This window comes from Silurus aristotelis (assembly GCF_946808225.1).
Source record: "Silurus aristotelis genome assembly, chromosome: 28".
NCBI classification, from domain to species: Eukaryota; Metazoa; Chordata; class Actinopteri; order Siluriformes; family Siluridae; genus Silurus; species Silurus aristotelis.
Genome location: NC_139601.1, coordinates 10,873,145 through 10,896,914, shown reverse-complemented (window position 1 = coordinate 10,896,914; position 23,770 = coordinate 10,873,145). Strand labels below are relative to the sequence as shown.

The 23,770-nt window shown below is 37.1% G+C and overlaps 1 protein-coding gene across 3 annotated transcripts in view; it reads right to left on the bottom strand.

The window, feature by feature from the left end:
- ephb2b (eph receptor B2b) overlaps positions 1–23,770 on the bottom strand; it is a 139,514-nt gene that overhangs the window by 18,954 nt on the left and 96,790 nt on the right. Inside the window, exons 6-11 of one of the 3 annotated variants that reach the window (XM_083534088.1) lie at positions 8,772–8,896; positions 6,761–6,923; positions 4,258–4,366; positions 3,781–3,807; positions 3,586–3,650; positions 15–137 (exon numbers count right to left, since the gene is read on the bottom strand). In XM_083534088.1, the coding sequence (XP_083390214.1) occupies positions 15–137; positions 3,586–3,650; positions 3,781–3,807; positions 4,258–4,366; positions 6,761–6,923; positions 8,772–8,896 (612 nt within the window). Of the gene's footprint in view, positions 1–14; positions 138–3,585; positions 3,654–3,780; positions 3,808–4,257; positions 4,367–6,760; positions 6,924–8,771; positions 8,897–23,770 lie in introns of all 3 variants that reach the window. The other 2 variants (XM_083534089.1, XM_083534090.1) reach the window with 2 other exon arrangements.

Here is a 23,770-nt window from a genome sequence, read left to right as displayed (position 1 = left end):
AATCATTGCACTACCTGCTCCAATGACTTGCTCAATCTTCACACACGAGATGTCAATTTCCTTGGCAAACTCTCTTACTGCTTCATTGGGATCTTCATAGGTAAACGGGTCAATGTAGATCTTCATTCCTGGTGACACTAGAAAGAATAAAAAGTGACCGGTTATGATGTATAAAGCTCAGCAGGCTCAGGCACTGTATAACGGTGACTAAGAAAGCACTGCATATCATGTTGGTATGACTGAAGCCGCTGAAGTGTGACAGGCTTTGAGGAGCTAAGATTGTAAGACGTTATGGTTGAGACCTTATAGGTCATTTCTGATTTGACATTTCAAAAGGCCTTTGAAGGCAAAGAAAGTCTTCAGAGCCTTCAAGAAACCTAATTTAATGATTATTGTGTGCTCATACACTTGGGAATGTCTGGAGCCAGTAGAATAGGCAGGCCAGAGAGCAGAAGGTAATATCAGCATTTTCCTTGGGTATGGAAACAAAATGAAAAACGGTCTCACAAAGACAAATTTAAATACGAATAAGATTTATTGTAATACCCAGTGGAAATGGTAATGATATGTATATTAATAGCTGTGATAATGGTAAAAAAGAAATGACTGAACAAAGGAATAAATACAAACTAGCCTCCAGTTCTATGCACGGATATTATATTTTACTGTGTGGATTTAATGCAGGGTTTAACCTACTTTGCTCTTTCTGATGCCTACCTCTCTTTAAACAATGGTATAAAATATTAGTCAGGTGTAAAAACACTTCATATAAATTATAGTATTCATTTCATACTGCATGTGATGTACATAATATGTAGTACATATTGTTAAAAATATATAATCCATAATACGTTTTCAAATCTGATAATGACTGAAGCATTCTTGGAAGTTAGAAAGTATATTACTTCATACCAACAGCATACATAATGCTTTATACCATATTTTTCTATCACTTTAATATGAGGTCCCGCATTACAATTTATTATAGATACAACACCAACGTCTGTTTTATAGTGCAATTTAAAAATAGTGTGTAAATGTGCTTATTATCATTATGTTTTATACCAAAGCATTATTGAAATCTCAATCCTGATTTGTCAATTAATAATTAATTTATTGTTAATTAGTTTTCCATACTATACTTTACTCTGAGAGTAGAACTGACTGTAAGACAAATCAAAGGTTTATATTTATGTGCTTACTATTTCTACGGTCATACTAGTGTATTTTCTTTATAATAAATAAAAACATTTGTTAATCCTGGCAAATCACAGTGATATATGTGAAATAAAACACTGATGCTGTTATTGAAAAATAATTAAACTTCCTGGTCTTTGATCATTTAAATATGCCATGCCATGTTGTACTTTATTCCTTATTTATGTAACTTGACCTGATATCAATTCACTAGTCAAAAGTCTAGTTGACAGTTACAGTGTCCTATTTTTATTGTGTATAATTTAACATATGCCAAGGTTTAAGGAAACATAAAAGTCATGAAAATTAAGCTTCTTTTTTTTTTTATTACATGCACTGCAGAATGGATAGATCTGGCACTAATCGTACATAAGAAACAGGTTGGGCAAATACACAAAAATTAAGAATGAACACACAGATACTTGAGTAAACGAAGGACAAAGCTAGAGATACATGTATGAGAAACGTTTAGGAGATCAATTTAAATAGTATTGTTAAGTCCACATTAATGGGTGCATGGGAAATCGTTAACAGGTGTGTGTGCTCAGAGATTTGCTCATTTGGAGTAGGAGAATTGTAGTTCATTCAATTATTTGAGGTTTCGGGGCAGGAAGGGCTGCAGACATGACTGTCACCACTCTTAAGACAAATTTAGGTGTTTACATTTTGCACTGTAGAGATGCCAACATTTTTTAAAAGAGAAGCCAGCAGGCATAACAAACACAAACACAATTTACAAAAAAACCCTTGCAGTGTATCAGTAAACAAGGGTTTAAATTTCAGATGTGTGATAAGGGACAGAAAAAGGTGAATATATATTTAAATTTATACGCCTTCTCCATTTATTACTAACCAAAGACAGCACAATTCCAACACTTGTTTTTTATTGGCTCACTATTCACAGGTCAATTCAGTGCAAAGCCAAAGTAACTGATACCAAAAGCAAATACATCTTTCATGTTGTGTGTCTTCCCTTTCAGCAAATTGGCCTTTTTGCTTGGGGAAATTTTTATTCTGTCTTATTCTTAGCTGAAAATAAAATGTTTTCAGGGATTTTCAGGCCAGAGCAAGTGATCAAACATGAACTATGACTATACACTTTACCATCGCTGTGCAATCTACTATATACACATTGATTTATTGTTACAATCCTAAAAAGGCAAATAATAATTCACAGAACATTATTAAATGGGGGATGTGGGCAGACATTCATCCCTGTGTAGCTCTCTGTGTAGAAACAGGAGGAATAAAAAAAAGAAGTGATTAATATAACAACGAAAAAGTGCTGAATGTGCACAAGGTCAGAAAGTGTCATTCTGGTGTAATCACGCAACAATGTTCATTTTTAGATCATCTCTGTAGAACACCAAGTCAACGGTGAGGGTCTGAGAACTGAGATGCTATCTGATGGAGACAATTTTTAAAGGGTCACGATAGAAATGGGAATTGAGTAACCTCGCCCATCAGTCTGAGTGGTACTGTAAATAGCTGAACAGATACTGAGAGTAAAAAAGGAGGGAGGTGGAAAGATGGAGGGCACCTTCTGTCACTCCATGCTAATGGATGAATGTTGGCCTTGACTTTTGAGAGTTCACCAGTATATGCTGAGCCAGAAACGCCCCCTCCCATAAATGCACTGTTTACTGCAATCCCCAGCTATTGATTACATCAAGCAAATACATTCTCAATTCACAAGAAAGGGCAAAGCCATCAATGTCAAAACAAATCAATGTCATAACAAATATGACAGAGAGAGAGAGAGAGAGAGAGAGAGAGAGAGAGAGAGAGAGAGAGAGAGAGAGAGAGAGAGAGAGAGAGAGAGAGAGAGAGAGAGAATGATTGCAATTGTCATAATTTAATACCCATAAAGTCTTATTTTTTAATAAGTATAATAAAATGTTTATTACTGTAAATATAAAGTAATGCATGTACAGAAGGGGTTGATCTTACACCCTCACTTCTTTTTACCTTTTAACAGTCTTTATTACATGTACTTATCTTGGCTGAATGACCTCATCATTAAATTGTGTGGAGAAAACAAAATACAGATATAAATAATTATCATTGAATCAGTTTATAAAATGTAAAAATATAAAATAATAATTTCTTAGTTAAGGCTCGGGATGAAATGTTTGTTTTTCTCTCCCTCTGTGATGAGCTGAAGAATTGAGATCGCTATGGAAAAGTAAGAGACAGCACTAATAATAACAATGTGTATGTGTTATGACTTCCTGAACGAGACGATAGTTAGAGAATGGAGGCATATCCAAATAAAGCTGTGAGAGCTTTTAAACAAAGTATATCCAGGTACAGAATTCATTTGCTGGCTGTTTTATGTCCTGGAAGTGTATGAGATGGTATGTGTGGATAGAGCGTAAAAACACTTACTGTGGCCGCTGGTGTAGTGCTGCAGCTTGTCTGTGTATTCTGAATCTGCTCTCTCAAAGCCACGCCTGCTGGGACAAACACACAGGTGCTTCAGTGTGCTGGTTTCATACATACCTTCATAGAGTTTAGCAAACGTCTACCGTGCGCTGCAGAATTATTGGCACCCTTCAACAGTATGGGCAAAAATAATTGTACCTTGATTGATTCCACCTTTCTTCTGTCCTACAACAAAATATTATTCACATTTAAAGGCAGGTAAAAAAAATTATATTTAAAATTATTTGTAACCATAAACATTTCGAGAACAAATAGAAAAAAAAATATTTCACCAAATGTAAATTTAGGGGGTGCCAATAATTTTAAATACAATTCTAGGATGGAAAAGAATATACTTTAGATAAAAATCAATATAAATTATTTAGTGAGTATTATTATAAAGAGTATGACTAATTCCCTGAGGTGATATTCAGAGAGTAAAACAAAGCAAAGCTACACAGTGAGGTGTTGTATCGACTCTTTTTTACAAACTGAGGAATGTTGGTAAAAGCCACTAAAGAATATATAGATATAGATACGGTATGTGGTTCTATGCTTGAGCGTGCAAGTTGGTGTAATGAACAGGTGTGCTACACTGGTTAAGGGACTAAGTTGAAGTTGAGCGCATTAACAAACCTGTTACACACAATGATGATGACCACCAGAGCAATGAGGAAGACTAGCCCAGCAGCTGCTGAGCCAATGATGAGAGGCAGTTTCTCCTGGATGCTGGTGTTGTATTCCTCTGTAGGACATACACAAACACACAAAACACCCACATTACACCTACAAACCAAAATCTGATGCATGGTACAGTAGTACTCCACAGAGGTTCTGCAGACTGCAAGATATCCTTTTTTGATCAACAAGGAGTCTGCACTGCTGCCGAATCTTGAACCACAAACAAGCTAGTGCTCAGAACCAAAATTAATGACATAAGGGGCTTGGGGGCGGCATCAACTCAAATCATTTCCATGACCAAGACTGAAATAAGACATGGTAATTGTAGGGGGTTTTCAAAATTGCTGTTTGAAAAATTAGCTAAATTAATTATTGCTGTCATGCATCAGTAGCCCTGATAGGAGGACTTGGCAACAATTTTGTTGGCAAATGCAAAAACAAACCAAAACAAAAAACAGAAACTTCTAATACTAACATCCCCCCCCTTTTTTTTATTTTTTATTTTATTTTTTTTTTTTTTTTTGAAAATCTTTACACTGCACACAAGGCAGAAAGGTGCCATGGCTGTGCACTGAAGCAAGGCCCTTGAGCAAGGATTTGTTTTAACACCTCCACACAAACCCCTAAATCTGATCAGCCCTGCAGCAAAGAAGAATCCACACAGATGCTGCAGATCCACACAGGTGAGAGCAGCAACGTTTCCAGTTTCGCCCTTAAAACCCTGAACTGCTTCTGGGGTGCACACGCATGGTGCAGAATGCCTGGAGGGCAGAGCTCACCTAGCATATGGTTGAGCGATAGAGAGATTGAGTTGAGCTGTGTGTGCTCAGTGTGGGACAGACGGCTGGGGATGCAGCAAGGGTGTGGAACTTTCCCTTTCTCTCTCCCTCTCCCTCTTTCTTTCTCTGGCTACCCTAATTAAAGCCTATCCAAGCACCACACAGACACAACAGCCTTGCTAAACCACCCGCAGATTCCCTCTTGAAGCCCTACAGAGGCAGGGAGGCAGCCAACGCGCGGGCGGCTGGCGTTAGATGCTTGGCACAGCTGAATCTGACTGGGGAGACAGCTTCCGATTCTCATGGGCTTGTTATGAGTAAACAAAACTCAACGTTGCCAGTGTGATGAACTGAACCACATACTGTGTCTTCAAAAATGCTAATGCTAGCAGGTGGATGATGTGTACTACATATGGAATTTAATACACACACTATGGGTGTAATGCAAAGTAACTATCTATAGCTGTAAACTCCATTGTACTCCAAATATCATTTTCTGTGCTGGTGTTTGTATTTTAAAGTGCGCATGGCTTTCAATAAAGTATAAATCCTGCCACTATGGCCCTGGAAACATCAGAGAGCTAGAAATGAGCCCACAATCTACATTGTGAATTGTGACTCTGACAGTTCCTCAACCTCAGCTACATCACTAGAATTTCATAGATGTGTTCCAGATTTATTATTTTCACTTCTACCTGTGTAAAATAACTTTTTTTTGGTTTCCAAATCACAAATCACACACATGTATTGATGCATATGTATATGTGTGTAAACAAGTACACTAATTCTGGCTAGGCAGATAGTATGCACAAATGAGGATGCATAAATGATGGAAGAATCATATTTGACTGCTTGCACAAAACTCTCTAGTCTCAATCAAATGCCATGTGAACCGTTGTGTTAAACATTCAAATAAAACAAACAAACTCTATTTTAACTGTATGTATCTGTGACACATGTTAATTTCATGACAAATTAGCATGATTAAAGGCATTAATATGTCTGACCCAAGATGCAATTTCCTTCACATTTATAAATATTCTTAAAACCTGTTTAGTCAAAGTAATGTATTTTAAACATGATCATGCTATGCAATCATGCTACAGACACACACACCGCCTTAAGGCACTTTATTCCACCACCAACGATAAAATCACAAACCATGCAAACATGGAAAAATCCAGAGTTGTAGAATCAGCTGCTAAAATAATGGCTAAATAATAAATAAATAAAACAAGCAAATTTAGAAAGACTGCAAAGCACGGAGATGGGACACAAAATTAGCTTTCGATCAATTTCCTTCCGATTGAAAGTGTTTTATTATTAACGTGAATCTCAGTGTCGTCCAAGATTTATTATTGCAATGAAATTCTGAGGTGACGTTTACACTTTAGTTAACTATTTTTCTGCATTACCATACCACCTGCTGACCTGCTGATATAGTGCAGTGGGATTTAGTGCATGTCTACCAAAAATGAGCAATGCAGCATTACACTCTGTACAGTGTGCACACTCTGCATATATAAGAATATGTATTTTTTATATATATATATATATATATATATATATATATATATATATATATATATATATATATATATATATATATATATATATATATATATAATTAATATTCATAATCCACCACACATCACTCAGAGCTGAAGCACTCTGCTTACCCTCTGTCATGGTCTGGAAGTACATCTTGCCGCTGTAGCGTCCGAACCCGGCCACTGTACGTGCCCGCACTTGGAACACGTAAATTCCCCCGGGCTTAAGGCCGCGGATGACGGCGGTGTTGGTCTGACTCCTCACAATAGATGAGTTGTGCTCGGTCTGATCCTGATAATAAAGAATTGGGGAAGGAAAGATAAAACAAGCATGAAACATTTTCCCACTGGTGAATATAAATATAATGCAAACCGCCCCCAGTGGCTGTGGTGTTTATTTCAAATGTAATATGAGCTATGGCAGTGGAGCTGGGGAACCGTTACAGCTACATATTGCTGTCTAGCGGGATTGACTAAGTGATAAATTGATAACTGATGCTATTTTTATTGGTCTGTCTGTGAGAGAGACTGTGTGTGCCTGTTTTTATGCGAGATGCTAGGCTGCTGTGTGCGTGTGTTCTGGTTGATAAACTTGGCTGCTCCTGTCAACTCTATCTCTTGCTTCTCTGATGGGAGCTTTGCAGCAGTCTGACAAAGGTTGTTTTGACAGTAAAGTTGGAGATAGGAATTATGCCGAGGACAGGGCTGGAAAAAGGAATCAGAGCTGAGGGGGCTCCTGTGTGTGTGTGTGTGTGTGTGTGTGTGTGTGTGTGTGTGTGTGTGTGTGTGTGTGTGTGTGTGTGTGTGTGTGTGTGTGTGTTCTGAGAGTCAGAGAGAGAGAGAGAGAGAGAATACTGTAGTCTGCCAAGCCGTGTGTGTGTGTGTGTGTGTGTGTGTGTGTGTGTGTGTGTGTGTGTGTGTGTGTGTGTGTGTGTTTGTCTTTGTAAATTACATACGTGTGTTTAAAACCTATTAACTCGTCTGAGATGCTGTGATTTAATTTATATGTTGCATTAAATCATTAAATATAATTATTAAATGCATGCCATCATTTAATTACAGAGAGGCTTTTAACTTGTCAAGGTTAGCATTTTGCATAAGCCACACGTTAGCCAGAATTAGGTCTGTTGCAGTGATCATGGAATGATCTTGTTTACTAAATTTGTAAAATCTGCTATGCAAAACATTGAATCTGTGGCTGGATTTCGCCTCAAAAGGTTGGTTTTCTGAAGCTGTGTACTTATCATAGTAATACACAGTGACAGCATATTTATGAAATCCTCTGTGTGTTCTAGGAAGTTTACACAGAGGAATTTGTTTCGGAAATATTGTTTTTATTCAGTCAACACTGCATTGTTTCAACCACAAATCTCTGCAAGTAACCTCAGCAGGTTTAACTAGTGGCTCCTCAGTGATTTCCTGTCCTAGTAAATAACTGTGATAACAATCAGCTTTAATGGATGAGCAGTTAAATAACAACGTCCCAGTAGACTAAATTATACAACTGCTTGAAACATCCAGCCCTCAAAAGATCGACTGCTCATGTTTTTTGCTATTATTTTAACATGTTTATACATATATGAGTAAGGACAGGAGAAATGATGCATGCATATGCTGTTACTGTGAATCATTTGCATAAAAATTAGGTATTGAGACTGTGAGGCTGTTTCTAGACTCTGATTTACTAAGATGCCAAATAAAGACGGGTAAGTTGTGTGTGGAATGTGATAAATTACGCTGACGGTTATTGGGTGTGGTGAGGGGGGATAATTTAGAAAGAATAATTGTGTGAATTAATGTAAGTCATCTGAGACATGAGGAAGACAAATATTGAAATGCAGATTTTGCAGGTGCTAATAGAGCTTAATGACTGAATCCCTTCTAGAACACTAAAACACGCAAAACTTGGCAGAAATGAAAAAATAAAATAATAATAAAGATAGAAATGTATACATGAGTGTGTGATTCGTAATGAGTATATGTAAAAACAGCTTCTTTCAACCTTTGGGATATGATACATACCTTCTGATTTATTAACTTGCACATGCGATCACAATAAATCACACTGTGGGTCTTTCATTCCTCTATTTTGCCATTTTCATGTGCGTCTAAATCGTTTGACTTTATTCAGGTATCGTACCTTTTCATAGTACTGCAACTCATAGTCCAGAATGACTCCATTGGGTTGATCTGGTTGCGACCAGGAGAGTGTGATGCTATCCACTGTACGACTAGCCTGGTGCATTATAGACACTGTAGAGGGAGCTGAAAAAAAAAAAGCGATACAAAGAGATAAACAGAGATTAAAACCAGTGAGCACATGATGAATGTTCATCATCAAATTATAGCTATGCTATACAAACATTAAAAAACAACTGGTCATAACTGCACGTACACAGTGGAAATAGCGTGACAAAGTCCATTCAGCTATAGTCCTGGAGGATGATGAAACGTACTTCATGACTAAGCTTGTACACACTTAGGATACAGCACAGACCTAAACCACATAAACAAAGAAGGGGAATTTCCAGCCATGTCTGTGTCTCAGTGTCTCTCTCATCATTCACAGGTCTACTATACTCTATGCTCTGGTGTGAGCAATGGCTTCTTTCGCCGCATCCTCCTGCAGAGGAAGCACGACTCATTTTTGCAAACCAAACCTATTTTCTAACAAGCACCAGTGTTGTACAGCTGATGATGGTGGTTGCTTAGACACAGTAAGAAAGGGCCTTGAGCCGAGGTAAATGATTGGGCCGTTCCTCACAGCTATTAAACATGGCACAGCAGGTCAGACAGAAATGGTTGGGCAACAGCATGACACGGGAGGAGCTGTGCAGGCTTTGGAGGACTCTGGATTTATGGCCCAGGCCTCGGACAGCACAAAAGACCATCACTAGGGCTTAGTCCTATAAAGAGAAAGGCATCTCCTCTGGCACGTGTGCTTCCATGGAAAGTCCTCCAACTGGAAAAGCCTGTCACAGCTTTCACTGATCTACGTCTGAGGTTCTAAAGTGTTAAATGGTGCTAGAAACATAGCTGGTCAAGAATTGTTCAAGGATTGTAACCGTATTGTTAGAACAGCATTTAAATTTCAATATAATTTATGTGGTTTTTTACACAAAGCTATATTAGCTGTCAGTAGTAATATCCATAATTTTTTTTCCAGGATATAATATAATGCTTTAGTGACTTATTTAAAACTAATTATAAATATCAAATGCTCATTTCTGCTTTTGCTCCAGAGCTCATACACTGCTCTATGTGTTATTGACCTTCGCTTTGTTATAGACAAATTTCATTTAAACAGGTAGCTGGTGCATATTAGTGAGCAGATAATGATTTGATGTGCATACAAGGTCATGTGCCTCTTACCATCAGCACTAGGATTTATCTGCAGTGATAAGATCGGATTAAAGGTGATAGCATCGCAGTTAACTACAGTAGGCTCAAGATGCAGAAGAAAAACTGTTGAGAAATTATGACATGATTAAATGCTATTTAGTCCACATCTAATAATACGCAAGTTTAACTAAGCATATTCAATTAAATTAAACCCCAGTGGTGACTGTGTCAATGAAAAACACCCTGAGATCGTATGAGGAAAAAACCTTAAGAAGAGCCACACTCAAAAGTAAACCCTATCCTTATTTGGGTGGCACTGAATGTCCATTCATTATATTTAAAACCTAATAGAAATGTTTAAGCATTTCTACAAACCAGTTCTGTTGTACCCTGTAGAACTCTATTATACATAATAGAACTTACACAATTTTTAACATGGTTGTGTTCTACACAACTGATCTGTTTTAGTATTTTATCTATGACATGGAAAATTCATTCAAATCAACAATTTCTACGGGACACATAAAATGACTTCTTTAAACAACATTTTCTGGATCCGTACTTAAATATGTCAAGTTACTAAGCAGATCCAAAAAGCCAGGTGACTGCGCCTATTTCCTCTGTCATAACTTCATAACCGATTTTGTTTGCTGTCATAAGGCAGAGTCTAATTGGGCCAAGAAGTCAGTCCACACAACAATGAGCTACCACGGGAGTCCAATTACATATGAATATATACTGCTGTCCCTAGTAATCTAATCCACAGTAATGCAAACAAAGCCAGGACATGTGCTCACACTGATGGACAAATGCCAGTATGAAAGAACAAGAGACAAAATAGCTGTAGTTTTCCTGTGTTTAAAAGATTTCGTCCTGCCTCTGAAATGACACATCAACAAACAAATGTTTGTCTTTCCAAGAAGCCAGATACCAAGTCATAGGAGATGCATAATGCCCAAACCAGTAACAAGAAGAAAAAAAGAATTATAGCATAACTTGTGCAATTTCCTCATTAATCAGGATTCCAGGTACTCTCCTTCGTACAGAGGATGATTTGTTAGAGAGCCTGGGCTCTTTGCTCTTGCACTTTTATTCTGGCTTGAGAACAGTTGAAACAATTCGAATGATCATCTCACAGCACGCACACAGCTTTCATACAGATGAAGTTGTGAGAAGGTGTGAACAATAACTCCATCATGGAGCTAAACTTCGTTTATTCGACATAAATCTCCTGCCCACAGGCAATAGACTGATTGGACTGAATCTGTTTAGCTCTCTGTGCATATACATGTCTGCACTTCTTGTATTTTAAGACTGTCACAGTCAGCATTTGAAAGAAAGGTATAATCACTTGACTGGAGAAAAGTAAAAAATCACTCAAGCTGTTTTAGAGATTTTGTCTGAAAACAAGTCAATCTTGTATTTTTGCAGAATGGCTACTGGAAAAGTTCTGGCTGTTCATCTGCTATGCCAATAAAATGACCTCTTTTAAAAAAGTATACAGCATCTGGCCAGAGTTAATGATGAAACGTTCCAGACTCTAGCGAAAGCTAGAGATGCCAGTTTGACATGTGAGACATGAAAATATTTACTACTAACTGTTCCATTACATTAGGAAACTGTGTGACATAAAGCCAATAAAGGATAGAAAATTTACAAATGTAATGCAGAAAATATGGACATGATGCAATAATTGTTTACTGTACCATGCTTCTGTATTTGACTTTATAGTATGAATGAATTAAATGTACAGTTATTAAAACTTTTGTTCCAAAAGCATCCAAGAAGCAAAGTCAATAATCCAAAAAATGTACAATTTATATTGTTACTTCCACCCGAATAAGCCTATTTTGTCCAATACAGCATGCCCTTGTAATCATAGAAAGGCCACGTCCAAGACACGGATCTATCTAAATTGAGTAAATAAATGCCTCCTGTCTCTATCATTATTAATCTAACCAGCTGCAACGTGCTCATTAAAGGGACTTCTACCTTTACCTATTGCATTTCTCGAGAAAACAAAAAAAAAATTGTCAGACATCTATAATGGTCTTATTCCACATGGGTATTTTATAACAGGTTGGAAAAGGAGGCACAGGAAGTAAATGACTTCACTATTAAAACACAGCTGCTATTGTATGTGCTTTCATTGCCTGTTAAAGGCATTGCTACTTCAAGGAAATTCCTTTCCATTTGCCCCATGCCGAGGGCACTTTAAAAGTCAACAAATCTAACAGACTTACTTTTTGCTAATGCTAAGAGTTTATGAAGTGCAATGGAGAGATAAGGAAGAGAGAAATTGTGAAGAAGGCAGCACTGGAAGACTAAAAATATACATGTTCGTACAGGCATGTGGATCTCATTTGAAATCAGGTTGTGGTATGAACAGCGATGAGGCGATTTTAGAGAGACTGTTGCTGTAAGTAGCTCCATCAGGTCAGCATTCATAAATTCTCCTCTTTCCTTCCACAGTAAAGTCTTCCCCAAGGCAAATTTCCCAGTGTGCCAAGGCAGATGTCATTCCTACACTCTGCGGCCACTCCTGCATTTCAGAGATTCCCATCCGAACAGAGTCTGAGCTGTGCAGGAGTGCTGCTGCATTTGCATGTGCTTTCAGCATAGAAGATGAAAAAAAAAAAAGAGAAAGTCTGTCTGGCAGGCATCCCTGTTTCCCATCTGCAATGGATTGTGGGTTTTATGTCTCCGCTTAGTTTCCAGTGCTATAAAACAGTGCAGCACGATTTCAGTTAATCAAGCTTTTAACCATCTGCAATGGAAAAGACTGAAGTATTAATGGACTTGTATACACCCTATAAGCTAATTCAAAAATTGGCACTTCAGAAGCTTAAGAAGCTTGAAGACACTTATAGGGTGTCTTATTTTTATACCCTGTGTATGGCTCTGCTTTGCTGGGATGTCTGGCAGAAAGGAAATCCGGGTTTGCCACTATGCATATAGAGAAAGATAGTTCTCTATGCCAAATACATTTGGAGGTGAATCTTTGCTGAAAATTCATTTTTTTCTCCATGAAATCATCGTTTTATAATAATTCAGTCTTTGCTTCCGCTACTGAGAGATACAAATATTTTTTCACATAGTAAAATTTGGTCTGAACAGTTGTGAAAACTACAGACATACAGTATGAAATGTTTTCTTTCTGCTTATATCTCAGTCACACGTAAAATTTATAACATTTTTAAAAGTGTTATTAATATGTTTTTCCAGATTGGCAAACACATAATATCACCTGGACATGGGGGCAAATAGAAGTGTTAACTGTGAATTGTGAAGGGGTTTTTTAGGACAGTGCTTTATATAGGTAACAAGTGCTCCTGTGACATAACCAAAACTCTCCAATACATATCTAAAATTATATTTGTAATCTATACATGTAGAACAAGATTAAGATACAGAAGGATCTTTGGAAAAAGAAAATATTAATCTCTAAAAAAATAAAAAATCTAAAAGAATATAGGCCATATGGATTTAATTTGCACCAGGCACTAAGGTGGAAGGAACACCCCAAGTTATCACATGCTTTAAAGCCAAACCCTTTCTATTGAATTCAATACTCTAATAGTGGTACATGTTTACATATTTCATAGAAAGTCTTTGCTTAAAGAAGGTTTAGAATACATACAGAGCTAAAGAAACTGGCAAAAGCACAAAATATTAGGAACCTGATGCACGTTTCAGTAGCTGGCTGGCATGATGCATGTGCCATGCATGAAGAAAAGCTGTTTTGGAGAAGATAAACATTATTATTATTCTGCACACAGCTTTGATGTGTGTTCCAGATGAATGTGAATGTGCACCAGCCATAAATAGGACTTTCACTTCGTCTGTCAGTGCATGTGGTTAATCCTGTCAGTCTCTGGTATGCTTGAACACCTTTTGCTGATGATACAGTAAACATGCCTGAAGGACGTTTGTCACTCCTACATCATGCTGTCTCAGAAATACATAACATGGAAAGTGTTAATATAATAATGAGAATGATAAATACTTCCCTCGAGAGAAGAGTAACAGAGTTCTCAAAACAGGAGATGAAAAAACACAGGTCAGAATCCATAAAGTAAGACCCATGAGAGGATAAAGAAAGCCCAGATTATTATTAATTATTATAATAAAAATGAATTATTAGAAATAGAAGAAATAGTTATTTGCTAGAGTGTATATATATATATATATATATATATATATATATATATATATATATATATACATATATATATATATATATATATATATATATATATATATATATATATATATATATATATATATACACTCTAGCAAATAACTATTTCTTCTATTTCTAATAGAATATAAATAAAAAAATAAAATATAGAATAATAATAGAATATAAATTAAAATATATAAAATATTTTATGATATTAAAATGGAAATATTTAAATGTTTTTGTATGTCCACCATGTGACTTTCAACCGCATTTGTTATAGGTTTTGTTGCCGCATAAATACTACAAAATTAAAATGAATAATAAAATCATTCAAATATGTGTATGAAATTATTCATTATTAATGTTGAATTTTTTTTGTATAGAAATAGTCTTTTTTACATATAAATTGCTTTTTGTGTATAGAATATTGTTGCCGTTATGTTTTATTCAAACCAGCGGAGCAAATAAACAAAGGGAAAAGCAATAATCAGAAACATGAGGTATGTTAATAATCAAACAGTCAAAAAAAAAATACACAAGACTGAACCAGTTAACATAAAGCAAACTATGGTCAAAACATCAACAAACACAGGCTTGAAATAGTCACAGATGAACAGCTTGACAGGACACCATGTGATGAGGTCAGTGGCTGAGGAACATGGGAGTTGTAGACATGGATGTTACAATATGTGCTATATATAATTAATTTCACCATTAGTCCCAAGTAATGTTCTGCATAAATGTGTGAGTGTAAAGTTTCTATGAAATTATAGCATAACAAATGCCTTAAATCAGCCTCAGTTTGTGTGTGTAACTGTTGACACTTTTATGTAAATTATGTGAAAATGTCAACCGATTTGCAAGATTGTTCGATTTCCACAATTATGACTAAAAACAAGCCTTTATTTATATTCACTCTACCGTAAAGAACTGCATAATTAAATGCATATTTTATGTGCTGGTAAATGCATAGTCAATGACTCTGTCTCTCATTCTGCATACTTATGAAGACTGGATCTTTGGCTAATGCTATTCACGCAGCTCCTACTTTGGCCCAGCAACACTTAGTATGTGAGTAAAGTCCAATGGCTAAAGCAGACCAGTGACTGCTGCTGGTGCTCCAGGTGTCTTCTGCCCCACCCGGGCCACCCTCCTGACCCCGGCTGACACCTTCCATATGTGGCCTCGCTGCCACCTTCTGTCCCCGTCCCACCCGAGCACCTCCACTGCCAGTGCCTCTCCTGCTTAGTCCTTATGCTCTGTCCATGTCTAATTGACCATGCAAAAGTTTAGTTAAACAATACTGGAATAATATTTTTTATCTCAGCATGAAACTTTAAGCTGGACAAAACATTATGATATATTTTCTGTTATTTATTTATTTATTTATTGAAATTTCCTTTTATTTCGTTGCACACACACCCACCAATAGAAGAATCATCATGTATGTGTGACATTTCTTTGTGTTTATGTTTATTAAATATTCTATGTACTGCATATGAGTGTTTCAAATGATGTATTGAAAAAGAGTGAGCAAACAACTCTTTTATCTTGATGAACAATCCATTATTCTTATTGATTAGATAAAAAATCATGCTGCAAGGTGCTTAATTAGAGCCTGTTTCGACCTTGAGGTCATGCTTGTGAAAGACAGAAGTGTTTAAACCCATCACGTCTGTAGGTGAGAGACACTCAGCAGTGTGCCGCCTCTCTTTGAGGACTCTTCCACTGGTCCTTGTGGCCTAGCAGCAGCTTGCCAATGCAATTTTGGAGATAATTAAGTCATAAATCTTCCGCTGGTGACCAACAGCGGCTGAGGCAGATTAGCGAGCCCACCTCTGAATAACGTAATTCGTTCACACAATGTCTCCTCTGCCTGATAAAAAAAAAAAACTAATTCATTTTCCTCCAGGTATTAACCCACAGCTGGCTCCTGTGCTAACATTCACCTTACGATAATAAAATGTCCAAACAAACAGTAGGCATGGAAAACGGTGACTGAATGGATAAGCGATCGCTATGTGGAGCAGTGTGGCAGAACAAATGACACACGGGACACATGAATCTATATGCACACGCCAGATTTTCAAACGAAAAGCTAATGGGTGGCAGGAGTTAAAGCTGGCAGGAGATCATAACTGCCATTATGGCCAACACGGGGCATATGGTTATGGCAACTGCTGCCTTAAACTATAGCATTAGGCTAGAAAAACCCTAGCAGAAAATATGTGCATTATGACCAAATAATAAAAAAGCTATTACATTTTGTCAGGCAGTTATTCTGTAAATATGCTGCAAAAAAGGTGTTCTGCAATCTGTAAAAAATAAATGGAATGTTTAAATGGCTGAAATCTGGTAAAAAAGGATTTTGAGAAATCCAAATTTAATTTTTCTTCTAATAGCATGTTTTGATTTCTATCTATTTTAAGAACTTCTAAGTGAACTTTAATGTAAACTTTACTAAAGTTTATAAGTAAATAACTTGACTAAAACAAAATAAAAATGTAATTTTTTTATTTAGGTCCATTTCTAACCTTTGTTTATATCATGCAAGTTTTTATCTAGCTATTGTAACTGCCATATAACAGTATATAAGCCTAATCAATTCAGTTTGAGATCAAAATCTCTAAGATGCTCCTACGCCATCACATCATCACAAAAACAGTAAAGAGCAATTACAAACTCTGTGCATATGATGGAGGGAGAAATTTCACATTTGAATGACAAAAAATTTTGTCAGTGACACAGAGCTGACTGATTAAATCAGCGATTGTTCTCCATTAATGTTAGTATAAAAAAAGATCAGGTGAATAGGAGACAGCCATGTCTTTCAGTTCTCACTTTTGAGTCTTAAAAATGCTTTAACTTTATATGGTTAAGATGTGTACAAAAGGCTATTTGCTTGTATAACTCCAATTTTACTGTATAATAGAAGTGATCAAAATTTGTCTGAGGTAAAATAACTTTTCTTATAGACTCAGGGAAACTATATTTATGCCAAAATCTCAGTAAGCCGTGTTAATAACATCATCTACTGCCAAGCAAGCTGTTGGTTTTAGTCATCATTCCTCATTAATCTGCTCAGAGGAGATCTATCTCTTTTCCTGAGTTGAGTAAAGGATGAGAGAGAGGCAATGAAAGGAGTTCAGCGGCCTCTTGAGTGGCACTTCCCCGGCGATTCTCTACTCTAAAGTGCCAGACAAATCACACATCACCAGTCATCTGTCACAGACTGCTTTAATAAAACCTCCAGAGGGTGGGCCAGAGAGACAGACAGACAGACAGACAGACATTTTCGATCCTCTCTATGGTGAAAGCCAGCCTTAAGCATGAGTATGTGTGTGTATTTGTGCTTGGAATCAGCCTGTGCTTGTGTAATGACTGATTAACCCTGTGTGACCTCAGGGTACAAAGCTGCAGAGGAAATGTACTAAGAGGTGGAGTAGAGGGAGAGGGTAAAAGCCTGCTTTGTGGGTAAAGCTGCCTAACCAAAACACAGTCTTATTACTGCTTCTCATAGCTTCAGGCTGTCATTCCAGTTCTCCTCAGAAAATTACCTCAATAAAACTGCCTGTTTTCAATAAGTCTTTTTTTTTTTTTTTTTGCTCCACAATTAAGACAAATCACAAAATTAAAAGATGTAAGGCATATGTTAGCTGGGTTAGGAAAGCCCAGGTTGCAGACTGTTATGTGTAAATAATTGCCTGAATATATGGATAATATCACAGATATCAGGCTTGAGGGCAAAGCTGGTGAATAAACTATGTCTTGTTTATGCTTTTGCAGACGTGGTTTGGAGATCCACCCAAATAGACCTTGACAAAGCTTTTAAGTTTCATGATTTACCAGCTCAATGCTTCCAGCAAACAACTGGGACATATTAGTGAACATATCATAGATTTTATTATTGTTTGCTACAAAAATGGTGTCATGATTATGCTGTCACATCACCAAGGAATGTACCTCAGCACTGATGGACTAGCTGCTGTAAAAGTGTAATTAGCTTAGCTAAAATGCAGAGAAATGTTGCTAGCTTCATTACAAGTCGCACATTAAAACTCTCCTTACTGTATTTATTTTATCTGTTTAAAAGAAAAGAAATGAATGTAACTTGTTTTTATCAGCAGTGCTCATCTATTCAGGGGCTAACCCCTTCTACCAAGTTTATGATTCATGTGTGAAAAACTTAAACCCTTATAGACTAGTATGCTTTTACACTACCTACATTACAAACTAGGCCGTAAAAGTAGCGCAACATTTTCCCCTATTAACTCTCTTTCCATTTTGCTGTTTCCAACCAAGAAAAAACACAAATGGCGATGCATTTGAAATATCAAAATATCACAAAATTTTAATAAGAACTTCAGCAATTTAGTATTGTTTGTTAGTAGTGTGTAGTGTTATGTATCTTCTAAACATATTGTTTAATTCAGAAATCGCATAGTGTATATAAACAGGAAAGGTGTATATGCGAGTATAGAAATCTGGACTCATGATTACTTGTGTTTGAAAAACCAAGACTTTTTAAAAACATGAATCTACTTGATTTAAAAAGAATGGCTTTAACACCATGACAGAGGAAATTCAGAGATATTTAAACTAGCTTGTAAAGCTTGTAGTGACACTGCTGCCAAAACCTGTCTTACAGAAACCCCACAAACGCAGTCATCTCATCACAGCAGCAGAGTTTAAAATCCTGCCAGTTCCCATCCCTATGGGGGTTTTGCTCAGACAGTCCCCATAAACCAGCCTTAGAGCCTGTGTGAAAGGAAAGTTCTAAATAAAAAAAGCTAAATATCTCATGCCAAAAACATACAGCTCTGTGTAAAAAATACAGGACTTCTTTGGGGACAAGCATTCCTTTTTTTATAGGTGCATTATATTGCCAAGTTGTAATTCTTTAGGACAAATCAAATTGATTCAAATCATCAAGTCTGAAGGTCGGAGACTGAACATCTTGTACAGTAGCTCACGTTGCTCTCTTGTCCATTTTTTTGTCTTCCAAATGAGCATTGCATCATGCACAGCATTATATGTGAAAAGCCAGCGAGGGTGATGATGGCTCCAACAGCTGCTGGGAAACTTCCAGAAAACAATGCAACAAGGGCCGGAAAGAGCTGTGCAGCACACCACACTTTGTTGAAAGTGGAAAATGAGAGTTTTGGTTCCCAAAAGCACTTGCGTTTCGCTTTCATCAGTGTGTCGGAGGGCTGAAGGAGAGCTGCTTGTATGAGACATACTTTCATGCCAGTCACTTCCAATTTACATATTTGTTTGTTTCTTTTAAGAGATGCCCCTCCTCTCTGCAGCTGCAGGGCTTCAAAACGACACTAATTAACACTTGCGCTCACACACACTCTCCCTTTCTCTTTCTGCCCTTCTCACTATTTCTCATGCATACCAACTTGTGAGGCCAAATTGTGGAAGCAGAGAAGCACAGAGTTGCCCAGGCTAATGAGAGATGACAAGATGTTTATGTAACCCCAAAGCCATCTGAACCAGAAGCAATTAAAGGCCTGGCCCGTCTGACCCAGTCCTCTCAGCTCCAGTAGCCTGTCCTGGGGGAGTAAGTGGTTAAATGGGGTGCTGCTGCGAGCTCCAGCCCCAGTCGGACCCTTTCACAGCTCTCTCTTCCAGAGACCTGGTACTCCTAATCCAAAGTGATGGCCACTCTATTTGAGAGGGTGCTGATGGACGGAGAGAAGTGAAAAAGGCCAATGAGGGCAAACATGAGAGAGAGAGAGAGAGAGAGAGAGAGAGAGAGAGAGAGAGAGAGAGAGAGAGAGAGAGAGAGAGAGAGAGAGAGAGAGAGAGAGAGAGAGAGAGAGATCAAAAAAGATTACAAAAAATAGCACAATAAAGAGCACAACAGATAGATAGATAGATAGATAGATAGATAGATAGATAGATAGATAGATAGATAGATAGATAGATAGATAGATAGATAGATAGATAGATAGATAGATAGATAGATAGATAGATAGATAGATAGATAGATAGATAGATAGATAATGTAAGCAAATGAGTGAAAGAGGGTTTGTGTGTGTGTGTGTGTGTGTGTGTGTGTGTGTGTGTGTGTGTGTGTGTGTGTGTGTGTGTGTGTGTGAAAGAGAGAGTGAGTGAAAGAGAGAGAGAGAGAGAGAGAGAGAGAGAGAGAGAGAGAGAGAGAGAGAGAGAGAGAGAGAGAGAGAGAGAGAGAGAGAGAGAGAGAGCAACAAGCTCTTTAGAAATATTTACTACACCATAAGGTTGCTATTAACTGTCTGCCTTAAAGGCTGTAAAGAATGATATTTGCGGGGGGAAATAAACTCGCCGGCTTAATGAATGAGCACGGTGGAGCACTTTGATGATTCTCCAGCTATTAAAAGAACTATATAGCAAAGAAACATGCCAACATTGACCACTATTGTTTAATTAAGTCCACTTTACAATTTTTCACCCCAAAGCCCTATCATAGCCATTAGCCGCATAGTGTGAATAGCCTTCCACTTTTTCTATGACTTCTGCTTCCTCTGGGAGTCTTGACTACAGTTCAGGCAAACTAATTTTACCAGATGGATAACATTCCTCTGAGGAATCTGATGGTATTTATTTCTTGGTCTGGTAAGTGTGGACTTCCTCGTGAATGACTAATTCTCATAGACACAATGGTCAAGTGTAACTTTATATTATTCAGAAAATACAATTAATGAATAACTAACAGTAAAGTTGTAGCAGGGGGAAAGAATTGTGTATATAACCCTGGACCTGCCAACAGGCCCTAGAAAATGAACAGTCACTGATACTTCAGTCGAATGTAGTTTGTGATTTTGGTTGAAGGTTGTTTCAACCTAGTTGTCCTACAGACAAACGTTTTAAGATCTGTTCCATTTAAAGCCCCAAAATATATACACAGTTAAAAGCCCCTTCAAGTGAACCTGGAAGGACAATGGAGGACACACTAGTTATAGACAAATAGAAAATCCTGTTGTTCCTGATTGGTTAGATAGTGGTGCTGGCAATCCACTTCAAATGTTTTTTTCCTCATTTTTTTTTAGAACACAGATGACCAAGAGCAAATATTTAATAAGGAAAGCTTGCAAAAACTTTACATTGTCAATATAAAAATCATAACAATATACCTTCCATTTACAAACATACAAATAACATGCCAATATCCTGCAGCTGATTGAAGTATTGTTTTTACAATACTTTAGAAATAAAATATCGTCCCTATCTCGAAATACCACCAGAAATTATTGGGAGAAAGACAGCACCGTATTACCCATATAATGTTTTTTAGAACTTTAGAATATTAAAAAACATTTGATTGTTTTCTTAGATCATGTTAACAACCCTTTTAAATAAATGCTAAGCTCCTTACTACAATATAAAAACAAAATATGATTTACCCTCTGTGGTCTGTTAAAAGTTAACCATGAAAACCATCAAATATTCCAATAGTCCGGAATATGCAGATTCCATGGGCTTAATCAAAAATGGTAACTTACTGCATCGCCATGAGATAAAATACTCCGATATAGTTAAAATAGCTATATACCAGAAAGGAGTAGGAAATAAAATACTGTGCATTTCCACGCTACATATTATAAAAAAAAATCTAATAAAGATTTCATTTAAGCTAATATATTGATATAGTATAGAGTTCAAAAAAGACACAAATTAGGTGTTTTAGGAAATGTAACACTTCCTTCTGATTGAAGAAAGGTCTGTGAGGTCTGTGGCTTTCACTTCAAGAGCCTTTATTCTGGCAAAGGCTCAAATAAACTAAACCCTACTTTCTGGTAACTACTTTCTCTTTGTCATTAAAATGACACTGGAGACAGATTTATCATTCTCTCCGTCACAGCAATCCCCATAAGCCTGGCAATATCCTACTAAATGTCACGAGTGCAGTGTGTGTAACTGGTAAAAACAAAAGCATGAAATTTAGAGGCCTTGACTGTGTCTGTCTGTCAGTTTAGTGTTATGTGAATTTTTCCTCTTCATAACCTAGTACATGCCAGTGTATGATTTTGTGCTTTAATGTTTCAATGAATACGTTAAACACATTTTCAATGCACAAACATTGTGTGCTAATTGAATTTCTACAGATGAATGGATGGATGGGAGACACACAAATTAAAATAGAGGGGTAAATTGTTTGTCAAAAAAAGAAATAGGAAGAAAACTGACTGGGAAACTTTTGTGAAAGCTAGGTTAGTCAGAAGTGAGGTGTGTGTGGTATGTTTTTTTTATAGCAATGTGTCAACTTGTGTGGGGTGTGATAAAGACTTATAGTGTGACTTGCATAAGGATTCACCCACCTAAACACCAACCATTAAATTGATTATCGAAAAATAGAATGAATATGGCCATCTACAAAAAGTCAGCAACCAAAAGACCATTTTAGTTTGAGGGGGTGAATACTTATGCAAGCCACTGCATAATATATATATATATATATATATATATATATATATATATATATATATATATATATATATATATATATATATATATATATATATATATATATATATATATATGTGGCCATATGTGTGTGTGTGTGTGTGTGTGTGTATGTGTGTGTGTGTGTGTGTGTGTGTGTGTGTAAATGTCTCTCTCTCTTTTTCACACAAATACACACAAATACACACACACACACACACACACACACACACACACACGTGTGTGTGTGTGTGTGTGTGTGTGTGTGTGTGTGTGTGTGTATTTATGTGTATTTGTGTAAAAAAGAGAGAGAGTTAAGCACTGGCTTCTCTAAAAGACACTCTTTTTGAACAGATTTCCCCGCTTGCTCTTAGGCAACATTTATCACATTATAAGCCCCCTTTAGCTCAAAGCCACATCATATTGAATTTTCTTTTCCTTTTACTTCAGACATCTGTCCTTTCACCTCCTTTTTCCTCAGAAATGTCTCTCCGGAGCCACTTTCTCATGGCACTGAACGCCAAGCCAACTGGGAGGGGTAGTTATCGGAAAAGTGACGATTTTTATCCCTAGCGGCACATCACATTCAATAAAATAACGTCAAGCCTCAGAAACGTAGGTTTAATGAGGCCAAGCCAGACTCCGATGGCAAGAAGGGAGCTGGCATGCTGCTCTATATGAATCAAGCACAGACATGAGCGAGAGCAAAGATAAAGCCTCTCTCCATCAGAGTTAATCAGCACGCTGAGAGCTGATCGCAAAACAGTTCACCAAAAATTTCATAGAGACAATTAAAGCACAAACCAAAACCTTTGCCTCTAAAGTAACCGGATGCCGTCAACTAAACCACAATTGCAGGGATATAAAAAGGACATATGCTGTTGCTACAGCACTATCTGATTGGGAAAACTTCTCAAGCCTCTGTCAATGCAATGAGATGTAAAATGTTTATCTAATCAGAAGCTAGGAGATTTTTTTTTTCCTATTTAAAACAAGTCTCTCCCTTTCTATGGCTTTAGGCGTTTTGGGCGCATGCCAGAGACCAGTTTATGGTTTAAGCTTGTGTATATCACATCAAATCTTCCTGAGCTTATTCCTAATGTCTTCATAAGCTGAGGCACACTGCCGGGAGCCTGGGAGGAGGATGAGGTACAGCTCGGTGATGCGGTTGCTTATGCCAACGA